This window comes from Nomascus leucogenys, chromosome 13 (genome assembly GCF_006542625.1).
Source record: "Nomascus leucogenys isolate Asia chromosome 13, Asia_NLE_v1, whole genome shotgun sequence".
NCBI classification, from domain to species: Eukaryota; Metazoa; Chordata; class Mammalia; order Primates; family Hylobatidae; genus Nomascus; species Nomascus leucogenys.
Window position 1 is genome coordinate 31825559 of NC_044393.1, and position 12118 is coordinate 31837676.

General features: G+C 43.7%; 1 protein-coding gene across 1 annotated transcript in view; it reads right to left on the minus strand.

Annotated features, from left to right (window-relative positions):
- Positions 1–11324: 11324 nt before the first annotated feature.
- The window catches only part of HCK (HCK proto-oncogene, Src family tyrosine kinase), a 49329-nt gene continuing 48535 nt past the window's right edge, over positions 11325–12118 (minus strand). The window contains exon 13 of the mRNA XM_003273505.2: positions 11325–11863. Within this exon, the coding sequence (XP_003273553.1) occupies positions 11661–11863 (203 nt within the window). The 3' untranslated portion in view covers positions 11325–11660. The remainder of the gene's footprint in view (positions 11864–12118) is intronic.

Below are 12118 nucleotides of genomic sequence, written 5' to 3' on the forward strand. Positions count from 1 at the left end.
GAGCCTCCCCTATCCCCGCTGCATTGTGGGTAATGGGGGTGTGTGAAAGTGCGCTCGTGCTCTCAGCGCCATCTTTACTACTGGCAGGAAGACCCATTGCCAGGGTTACCTGAGACCTTGATTTGAGGGAAAGCGTGGGCACTCGGGCTCCAAGAGCAGTACGACTCCAAGAATAATTTGTAATTATATATTTAAGTATTTGTTTGACTATCCTATATCCTCTTTAGTAGACTGTAATCCCCATGAGGGTAGACCTTGTTTTTTGTTTGTTTTTTACCTTGCTTTGCCTCATTCCCATCTGTAAAATGGGAAGGGGGTTCATCATAGGCTTGTGATGAGGATTCAGTGACACAATATTACATAAGATGTATTCAATAAATAATTGTCAGCATATGTTTATGTATACTCCTTTGGGCTTGTGGTAGGTGCCCAATACATTATTTTTTAAATGAACGAGTGAAAACCAGCATATTCAGTGGAGGGAGATATCTCTGAATGTGGATGTCATGCACTAGCTTAGTGTGTGACTCCAGACAAGTCACGCAATCTTCCTAAGCCTCAGCTTCCAAATCTGTAAAAAAGAGACTTAAAGAATCATGGTATTAAGGTTAGGAAAGAACTCAAAGTTCATTTGGCCCATGTATATCGCTTTAAACTGAATACAGTACCAGTGCTATCTTAGACTGTTTTAAAAAAAGCTATTAAAAGAATAATAATGATTAATAATAATCATCAGCACTTGCTGAGCATTTTATGTGCTGCAGCACTTAGCATTATGCTAACAGTTCATTAGACTCTTTTTATCTAATTCTAGGGGGCAAGGGACAGTTGAACTCTGATCCCCACCTATGGGCACCACTGTGGTGGATTTTCTGCAAAGATAGCTGCCATCTAGTTCTGTCCGTCCTTGCATGATGCGCATACGGTTTCTCTCCTCAAGAGAGAGACTCTGTTTTACCTCCTGTTGAATCTGGCTGGTCATGTCGGTTGCTTTGACCAATAGGATGTGCCACAAGTGATTCTGCCAGTACTGAGCCTAGGCCTTAAGAGGATTGAAAACGTCTGATTCTACCTTCTTGGTTATAAAGAAGTGTAGCTACTCTGCTGGAAAGGCACATGGAGACAGAGGGAGGCCCAGCCAACTCCTCAAGACATTCTAGAAACTACAGCTAAGCACTATAATATGTGATTGAAGTCATCTTGGACATTCCAACCCCCACTGAGCTACTAGCTGAATGCTGCTACATGAATAACCTCATGAACACCATGTGGACCAAAAGAACTGCCCAGCTAAGCACAGCTGTTTCAGAGTGGGGTGGTTTATTATAGATCATTTCAGTAATAGATCATGGAAACACACACCCATTAACTCTTGTGACCTGCACAACCATCCTGAAGATTGGCAGATTGGCTATTAACCCCAAGGAGGAGGAAGCTTGAGAGACTAGGGGGAATTTGCTGCAGTCTCATAGGTTCCAGACTTGGAACCAGTTTTCCTAGAGCTTCGATCCTGAGTGTTTCCCACCATTTCTAGCTGCCTGAAGAAAGATAACTGATAAGGAGCAAAGCTCCATAAATGACCTATTATTTTTTAGTATTTCCATTTTTTTTCTTCTCATGCTTTGTATTTTTCCCTAAAGGCCTTTCATATCCCAATCTCTTTTGGTGACATAAGCCAGAATCCTAGAACTAGACTGCCTGGGTTCAGAACCCATCTCCACCACTCGTTAGCTCCATAACATGGGCAAGTTTCTCTTTTTTTTCTGAAAAAAAAATTTTTTTTGAGATGGAGTCTCACTCTGTTGCCCAGGCTGGAGTGCAGTGGTGCAATCTCAGCTCACTGCAACCTCAGATGCCCGGATTCAAACAATTATCTTGCCTCAGCCTCCTGAGTAGCTGGGATTACAGGTGCATGTCACCAAGCCTGGCTGAGTTTTTGTGTTTTTAGTAGAGATGGGGTTTTGCCATGTTGGCCAGGTTGGTCTAGAACTCCTGACCTCAAGTGATCTGCCTGCCTCGGCCTCCCAAAGGGCTGGGATTACAGGTGTGAGCCACTGAACCCGGCCTAAATTTTTTTCATTGTTGTAAAATATGCATAACAAAATATTGACTATTTTAATCATTTTTAAGTGCACAATTCAATGACATCAACTACATTCACAATGTTGTCAATCATTACCATCATCTGTCTCCAGAACATTTTCATCATCCCTAAAAATGAATATCCACATGCAAAAGAATGCAATTGGACCTTTATCTCACACTATATACAAAAATCAATTCAAAATGGATTAAAGACTTATAGGGCCAGAAACTGTAAAGCTACTAGACGAAGACATAGGGAAAACTTGACATTGGCTTGGGCAATGATTTTTTGGATATGACATCAAAAGCACAGGAAACAAAAGCAAAAATAGACAGGTGGGATTGCATCAAACTAAAAAGCTCTGCACAGCAAAAGAAACAACAGAGTAAAAAGGCGACCGCCAGAGCTGAAGAAAATATTTACCAGTCAAAAACAATCTGATAAGGGGTTAATATATAAAATATATAAGGAGCTTAAACAACTCAATAGCAAAAAATCCCAAATAACCTGGTTTAAAAATGGGCAAGAGATCTAAGCAGACATTTCTCAGGAGACAGACAAATGGCCAGCAGGTAAATGGAAAGGTGCTGAACATCCTTAATCATCAGGGAAATGTAAATCGAAACCACAATGAGCAATCATTTCACACCTCTTAGAACCGTTATTATCAAAACGACACATAATAAGTATTGGCAAGGATGGGGAGAAAAGGGAACTCTTGCATAAATTGATACAGTCACTATGGAAAACAGTATGGATGTTCATCAAAATTAAAATTAAAAATGGAACTACCATATAATGCAGCAATCCCACTTCTGAGTATATATCCAAATGGGAATGAAATCAATGTCTGCACCCCCATATTTATTGCAGCATTATCATAATAGCCAAGATATGGAAACACTGCAGCTGTAAACTATATGTTTACTATAAGTATACAACTATATAACATATATAATATATATAACATATAATAATATATATAACATATATAATTTATATATAACATATATAATATATAACATATAATTTATATATAACATATAATATATAACATAATACATATAACATAATATATAATATACAATATAATATATAACATATATAATATTATATATATAACATATGATTATATATATAACATATATATATATATATGTTATGGAGGAAAAGTTCCACAAAGGCAAAAGTGCCCATGAAAGTCATCGTGCAGCTCTGGTTGGTAGTTTGAAATTCGCCATGGTGGGAATGTTTACACCACAAAAATCAGGAAGTGCTACTAATTGGGGCTTGAATTTTTGTTTTGCTAGCAAGATTTTTTTTCTGTAAAGGGCCAGATTAGTAAATATTTTGGGCTTTGCCAACCATATGGTTGTGTTACAACTACTCAACTCTGCCATCTTAGTGCAAAAGCAGCCACAAATGTTACATAAATAACAGACATGGCTGTGTTCCAATAAAGCGTAGTTTGCCATAGTTTGCCAAACCCTGGTCTAGACTTAAAGTGATGGAGAAAAATGTTAATATTGCAAATTAAATTTAACGGTCTGCAGTGTCTATAGCTGTTACATTGTGACTAGCGCAAAAATGTGACTTTATTTGAAACTCTCTCCCTGTTCAGCAAAGAATTTGCTCATATCATTGACTAGGTCAAGTTCTGATATATGTCTTCTTCATTTCACTTTCATCTTATTCCTGAATATAACCAAAACTATCAACCCACATTCATGTTGGCACTATACTGGGAAAGGGTATTTGTCAAGCAAGTTATGATTGTGGGCAACTGAAGCTTAATCCCTTGGAGAAGCTCTGGGAGATGATGCAAACTACACACCTTAGAGTTACCCCACCCAGGGGCAAGGGAGCAAGGCTGTTTATACACCAACTCCCGAAAGTCATCAGCTGAGTACTGTTGCCAGAGGGTGTTAATTCCTTGGCACTTTCAGCCTTCTAGGAACACTGGCAGCTGAGGCTTTTTGCAGTTTTAGGGAAAAAGTCCTCAGAAACAGTGACTCAAGATAATGGCCCCTGAAAAGTCCAGCCCACTCTAAGAGATACGAGTGGGGCACTGGCAGTGCGTGCTGCACCCTCAGAGGTGAGAGTCTAGAGGAAGATTGTCCAGGCCAATATGGTGGTTGTGCCCTAAAATGTCCCCAGGGATCCAGGTTTCATCCAGCTTTGCCATCTTTAGAGTTCATTCATCTTCTTCAGCTGGCAGCTATAGCTCCAGCCTTCACATGTACATTCTAGGCAGCAAGATGGGGGAAGAGATAAAAAATAATGGACACTGCATGGAACTGCAGGTTAAAAAAAAAAAAACTCACACACACACACACACACGCTATATCACACACCACCACAACTGGCTAATATATCTATACATATATCTACCTAATCTCTGTCTGTCTGTCCGTCTATCTATCTATCTATCTATCTATCTATCATCTATCTATCATCTATCATCTATAAGGAGCAAGGATCCTATACCAGCTGTCTTTTAAGAAAGGTTCCTGGGCCAGGTGTGGCAGCTCACGTCTGTAATCCCAGCACTTTGGGGGACTGAGGTGGGGGGAACGCTTGAGCTCAGGAGTTTGAGACGAGCCTGGCCAACTGTCTCTAAAAAAAATTTTAAAAATTAGCTAAGCATCCACCTGTGATCCCAGCTACTCAAGAGGCTGAGGCAGAAGAATCCACTGGAGCCTGGGAGGTCGAGGCTACACTGAGCCACAATCACACCACTGCACTCCAGCCTGGGTAACAGAGTGAGACCCTGTCACAAACAAACAAACAAACAAACAAACGTGAAAAACAAAAGGTCCCTGGAAGCTGCTACATCATACTTTCCACCTACAACCCATCGATCAGAACATAATCACATAGCCACACTTTGCTGCAAGGGGGAGGTAGAAGTGTAGCCTTCATTCTGGGTGGTCATGTGTTCCTGGTAAAAATTCTGTTTCTCCAGAAGAAGGAGGAGCTCTCATGAGATCTAGGGGGAAAAAAAGAAGAAGGGGGAGCATGGATATGGGAACAACTAGCAGTCATTGCCAACCCCTAAAATGGAAAGGATGGGCGGGGTATGGTGGCTTATGCCTGTAATCCCAGTAATTTGGGAGGCTGAGGCAGGTGGATCACCTGAGGTCAGGAGTTCGAGACCAGCCTGGCCAACGTGGCGAAACCCCGTCTCTACTAAAAACAAAAATTATGTGGGCATGGTGGCGGGCACCTGTAATCCCAACTACTCAGGAAGCTGAGGCAGGAGAATCGCTTGAACCCAGGAGGTGGAAGTTGCAGTGAGCTGAGATCACGCCATTGCACTCCAGCCTGGGGGACAAGAGAGAAACTCCATCTCAAAAAAAAAAAAAAAAAAAAAAAAAAAAGGGAAGGGATGCAAATAGAGTGCAAATTAATATAGTCTTATGGTCAGAATATACTGTGATGGGGACAGAGACATGATCAAATCAAGAGCCCAATTAGGGGACTAAGGAAGTAGTTTTCTTCCAAATTATAGGGAGAAAACGAAACAAATGCCTTACATATAATTAAACTCAAAGCCACAACTAGTGGCTAGACTGAAACAGGTCATTAGTGCCTTAGAAAGGAGCATGTTAGGCCGGGCGTGGTGGCTCACGCTTGTAATCCCAGCACTTTGGGAGGCTGAGATGGGCGGATCATGAGGTCAGGAGATGCAGACCATCCTGGCTAACATGGTGAAACCCCGTCTCTACTAAAAATACAAAAAAAAATAGTCGGGCATGGTGACGGGCGCCTGTAGTCCCAGCTACTCGGCAGGCTGAGGCAGGAGAATGGTGTGAACCCGGGAGGCGGAGATCGCAGTGAGCTGAGATCACGCCACTGCACTCCAGCCTGGGCGACAGAGTGAGACTCTGTCTGAAAAAAAAAAAAAAAAAAAAAAAAAGAAAGGAGCATGTTATCCTTGCCTGCCTTTATCACCTTCTTCCAGGGGAAGACTGCATGCAGAATTAGTGGCACAAAATTCATCCCCATGTTTTTGTTTGTTTGTTTAATTAATAGACTTTTTTCCCCCCAGAGACAGAGTTTCACTCTGTTGCCTAGGCTGGAGTGCAGTGGTGTGATCATAGCACACTACAGTCTGGAACTCCTGGGCTCAAGTGATCCTCCCACTTCAACCTCCCAAAATGCTGCGATTACAGGCGTGAGCCACTGTCCCCAGCCGTCAAAATTTTAAAAGCAGTTTTAGGTATACAGAAAAATGATTAGAAAGCACAGAGTTATCATATGCCCCTTCAACTTGCCTCCAATTTCCTCTATTATTAACATCTTGTGTTAGCATGGTACATTTGTTACAATCAATGATCTGACATTAATACATTATTAAAGTCCACACTGTACATATGGGATCATTTTTCGTGTTGTAATTCTATGAATTGGGGCAGGTGTATAGTGATATGTATATGCCATCACAGTTTCATACAGAATAGTTTCAATGCCTGAAAATCCTGCGTTCCACCTATTCATCTCTCTCTCCCTCCCACTGCCAGACCCCTGGCAACCACTAACTTTGTTACTGCCTCCATAGTTTTGCTTTTCCAGAATGTCATATAGTTGGAATCATACAGTATGAAATCTTTTCAGATTGGATTCTTTCTTAGCAATATATATTTAAGCTTCCTGCATGTCTTTTCATGGCTGGATAGCACTTTTTAAAAGGTTTATTTATTTATTTATTATTTATTTGAGATGGAGTTTTGCTTTTTGTTGCCCAGGCTGGAGTGCAGTGGCACGATCTTGGCTCACAGCAACCTCCGCCTTCCAGGTTCAAGCGATTCTCCTGTCTCAGTCTCCTGAGTAGCTGGGATTACAGGCGCCCACCACCATGCCAGGCTAATTTTTGTGTTTTTAGTAGAGACGGGGTTTCACCATGTTGGCCAGGCTGGTCTCGAACTGTTGACCTCAGGTGATTCACCTGCTTCGGCCTCCCAAAGTGCTAGGATTACAGGCATGAGCCACCACTCCCGGCCTATTTATTTATTTTTGAATTTTCTTTTTCAGACAGAGTTTCACTCTGTCGCCCAGGCTGGAGCACAGTGGCACAATCTCAGCTCACTGCAACCTCTGCCTCCCAGGTTCAAGTGATTCTTTTGCCTCAGTCTCCCCAGTAGCTGGGACTACAAGTATTTTCCACCAAACCCGGCTAATCTTTTTGTATTTTTAGTAGAGATAGGGTTTCACCATGATGGCCAGGCTGTTATCAAACTCCTGGCCTCAAGCGAGCCACCCATCTCAGCCTCCAAAAGTGCTGGGATTATAAGCATGAGCCACTGTGCCCTGCTATTTATTTATTTTGAGACAGAGTCTCATTCTATCACCCAGGCTGGAGTGCAGTGTCACAGTCACGGCTCACTGCAGCCTAGACCTCCTGGGTAGGTCTCCTACCTCATCCTTCTGAGTAGCTAGGACTGCAGGCACCTGCCACCATGCCTGGCCAATTCTTGTATTTTTTGTAGAGATGGGGTTTCACCATCTTGCCCAGGCTGGTCTCAAACTCCTGGGCTCATGTGATCCACCCGCCTTGGCCTCCCAGAGTGTTGGGATTACAGACGTGAACCACCGTGCCTGGCCAAAATTATTTATTTATTTATTTTTTGAGACAGGGTCTCGCTATCTTGCTCAGGCTGGAGTGCAGTGGTACAATTACGGCTCACTGCAACCTCAGTCTCTTGGGCTCAAGTGATCCTCCTGCCTCAGCCTTCTGTGTAGCTGGGACCACAGTTGCATGCTACCACAACCAGCTAAATTTTTAACTCTTTGTAGATACGGTGTGTGGGGGGGTCCCACTTGTTGCCCAAGCTGGTCTCAAACTTTTGGGCTCAAACAATTCTCCCACCTTAGCCTCCCAAAGTGCTGGGATTATAGGTGTGAGCCACTGCACCTGGTCAGCTCTTTTTTCTTAGTGCTGAATTATATCCCATTATATGAATATATCACAAGTTGGTTATCCATTCACCTATTGAAGGACATCTTGATTGTTTCCAAGTTTTGGCATTTATGAATAAAGCTGCTCTAAATATCCATGTGCCGTTTTTGTGAGTGTGTGTAGATGTAAGTTTTCAACTCATATGGGAGCACAATTGCTGGATTGTGTGGTAGGTTATGCTTAGTTTGGTAATAAACTGCCAGATACCTTCCAAAGTGGCTGTACCATTGTGCATTCCCACCAGCAATGAATGAGAGTTCCTGTTGCTCCACATCCTCCTCAGCATTTGGTGTCATCAGTGTTTTGAATCTTAGCTATTTTAGCGCATATTTTTTTTTTAATTGTTGGGTTTTAAGAGTTCTTTATATATTGTGGATACCAGTCCTTCATCAGAGATATCTTTTGCAAATATTTTCTACAAGCTTGGGGATCATGTTTTTCTTTCCTTTTTTCTTTTTCTTTTTTTTAAGACAGAGGTTTGCTCTTGTCACCCAGACTGGAGTGCAATGGTGTGATCTTGGCTCACTGCAACCTCCGCCTCCTGGGTTCAAGCGATTCTCCTGCCTCAGCCTCCTGAGTAGCTGGGATTACAGGCGCCCACCACCATGCCTGGCTAATTTTTGTATTTTTAGTTGAGACAGGGTTTTACCATGTTGGCCAGGCTGGTCTCGAATTCCTGACCTCCGGTGATTCACCCACCTCGACCTCCCAAAGTTCTGGGATTGCAGGCGTGAGCCACCAAGCTCGGCCATGTTTCTATTTTCTTAATAGTGTCTTTGGCAGAGCAGAGTTTTTAATTTTAAAGAGGTACAATTTATCTTTTTTTTTTCTTTTGTGGATCATGCTTTTGGTGTTGTATCTATCCCCATGTTTTTACCTGTCTTTTCAGTGACCAGAGAGACAAATCAGTGTTGGTTTGGGCAGTATAAATTGAAAGAGTAGGAAGCAGAAATTGATCTCTTAACCTTGTCCATAAGCAATAGGCTCCAACTCCTGAGATCATGCCTCAGTTGCTGTGGCTGTCATACTTTTATGTAACAAAACAACCCCAGAACACAAAAGCATCTATTTCTCTGTCACATGTCCACAGGTCAGATGGAGCTCAGTTGATCTAGGCTGGGCTCAGGCCTGCAGGCTGGTCTAGGTCTACTCCATCTATCACTCATCTTCCTCAGACCGTGTTCTTTTCAGGACAAAAGACTGGAAGGCAAGCCCAGCCGCACAAGCGCGTTTCAAGCCTCTGCTTGCATCACATCTGCTAACATCCTACTGGCTAAAGCAAGTCTCATGGTCAAGCTCAACATTAATGGAGCAGAGAAGTGTACTCCTCCCATTGGATTATTATCACAAATCATAAGGGCAAATTTCCATCAGAAGACCCTGGGTTCTGCTCTCATATACCCAAGCCATACCCCAAACTAGAAAGCAAGAAAGAAATTACCAACTAGGTAAGTTGAAACACTACTAGCTTTATTTTCTACTGTTCTTATATTCAATGCCTAAGGTCAGAACCCCACCCTACTCAGAGGTACAGAATCAAGTTAGTGTAGGATTCCATGGGACCCTGGGGGGTGATGTGATGTACAACCTTCAGGGGATGCAATAATATAGAAAGGTGGTGTTTCCTTTTCACCCATCGTCCACCTCTTTTGTCTTTCTCTCTATGATAAAAACTAGCTCCCAGGGACTTTCAGCTGAGGCAACATTCAGGAAGCCCCCACCACTTCGTCTTCTTTGCTTCCTACGCAAGTCTCCCACCCCTCCACTGAGAGCTTCCCCTGTAGGGTACTAGACACCTCTCAGCAGCCATATCTCCAGACCAGGATTCCTGCAATGGCAAATACCACCTCGACAAGTATGATGGCTGCTTGACCCGTGGGAAATGTCAGGTCTGCAGGCAGCCCCCAACCCTGGAGGCGGCCCCCAGCTCTGGGGAGCTGTAAACTGACCAGCTCTTGTAGCAATGTGGCCTAACAGGAAAGTCAGGGTCCCAAATCATGAGAAACCATTCCTGTCATCCTGGAAGACCCAGCTCCTTGGAGGCAAAACCCATCCAGCATCTGGATACCAGCGGAGAAGGCAGAATAGTGCCCCCCGCCGAAAGATGTTCATGTCCTAACCCTCAGAGCCTGTGAAAATGTTACCTCACATGGCAAAGGGACTTTGCAAAGGTGATTAAGAATCCCGAGATGAGAAGTTTATTCTGAATTATCCAGGTGGGTCCAAAGAGTTCTTACAAATAAAAGAGGGGAAGAAGACTCAGAGTCAGAGGAGATATGAAGATGAAAGCAAAGTTTGGAGTAATGAACAAAAGGGGCTGATGAGTGAAGGAATGGGAGCAGCCTCTAGAAACTGGGAAAGGCAAGGAAACAAATTATCCCCTAGAGCCTCCAAAAAGAATGCAGCCCTGTCAACCCATTTCAGTCCCTCTGACTTCTGGAACAGTAAGGTTATACATGTGTTGATTGATTGATTGATTGATTGAGACAGGGTCTCGCTTTTCTGGAACAGTAAGGTTATACATATATCTATGTATGTATGTATTTATTTATTTATTGAGACAGGGTCTCGCTGTCTTGCCCAGGCTGGAGTGCAGTGGCACAATCTCGGCTCACTGCAACCTCCACCTCCCAGGTTCAAGCAATTCTCCTGCCTTATGCTCTCCAGTAGCTAGGATTACAGGCGCCCACCACCACGCCTGGCTAATTTTTGTATTTTTAGTTGAGAAGGGGTTTCACTATGTTGGCCAGGCTGGTCTCGAACTCCTGATCTCAAGTGATCACCCACCTCAGTCTCCCAAAATGCTGGGACTATAGGCATGAGCCATTATGCCCGGCCCAGTAATGTTATACAGTTTTGTTGTCTTAAGCTACCAGATATGTGGTAATTTGTTACAGGAGCAAGAAGAAACTAATATAGCCAGTAACTATTTTAGGGCAGTTAGAAAACCTCAAGCATTGAACCCCACTTTTCTTTCCTTTCTTTCTTCTTCTTCTTTTTTTTTTTTTTTTTTGAAACAGGGTCTCACTCTGTCGCTCAGGCTAGAGTGCAGTGGCACGATCATAGCTCACTGTGGCCTCGACCTCCTGGGCTCAAGCAATCCCCCGCTCCTCGGTCTCCCAAAGCACTGGTATTACAGGTGGGAGCCACTGCACCCAGTCTGAACCCCACTTTTCTTTGTATTTCTGGTCCCCAGGAGAGTCCTTCACCCTTTTTGACTTGTCATACAGCAAGAAGGCAAATAGATATTCAAGAATTGGAAGAACAGGAAAACCAACCTTTTGGTAAAGACTTTGGCATTTATATCTTTTATTTAAATATTCATTTCACTATTTTGAAAGTTTCCCTTCCAAATCACAGCTGTAACTAAAATCCAATCATTCCAGGAAATAGAAATATCAACTTGGGGGCTTCCTGAGAATGTCAGATTGTGGATTGCAAGAGTCAAAAAGAGATTTTCCAGTCCAACCTACCCACTGGACAGTTGAGGAAACTGTGGCTGAAGCGAGGGTGGGTTTCTGGGAGTAGGAAGGGGGCGTGGGCCCTGGTGGATGGTGCTGGAGCCACCTTGCAGCCACCACTTGGGCACCCCCTGGCCCTGCCCTGTCCTCTCCATCATGGCTGCTGTTGGTACTGGCTCTCTGTGGCCGTGTAGAAGTCGTCCAGCACACTCTGGATGTATTCGAAGGTGGGCCGCTCCTCCGGACGGTTTTTCCAGCAGCGCATCATGATGTTGTAGAGCTCCTCTGGGCAGTTCTCCGGGCGAGGCATCCGGTATCCACGCTCCAGAGCTCGGATCACTTCAGGGTTTGACATCCCTGAAAAGGAGCCATGGAATTAGAAAAGGAAGCAGTTAGGAAATGAGAGCCCAGGGTTGGCAGGCCCTGTGGCCTCCCCAGCAGTCATCACTCCCCACCTCACCTTGCAAGCTGAGCCCCTTCCACTGTGAAAGACAGAGACTTCCACCCTCAGCTTCACTTGCAGCTAGGACATGGGCCTGGGACCCAGTTTGGGCTAATGGGAGCTGACGGGGAGGTCTGCTGGGAAAGTGCCTGAAAGGTTTTCCTCCTGCT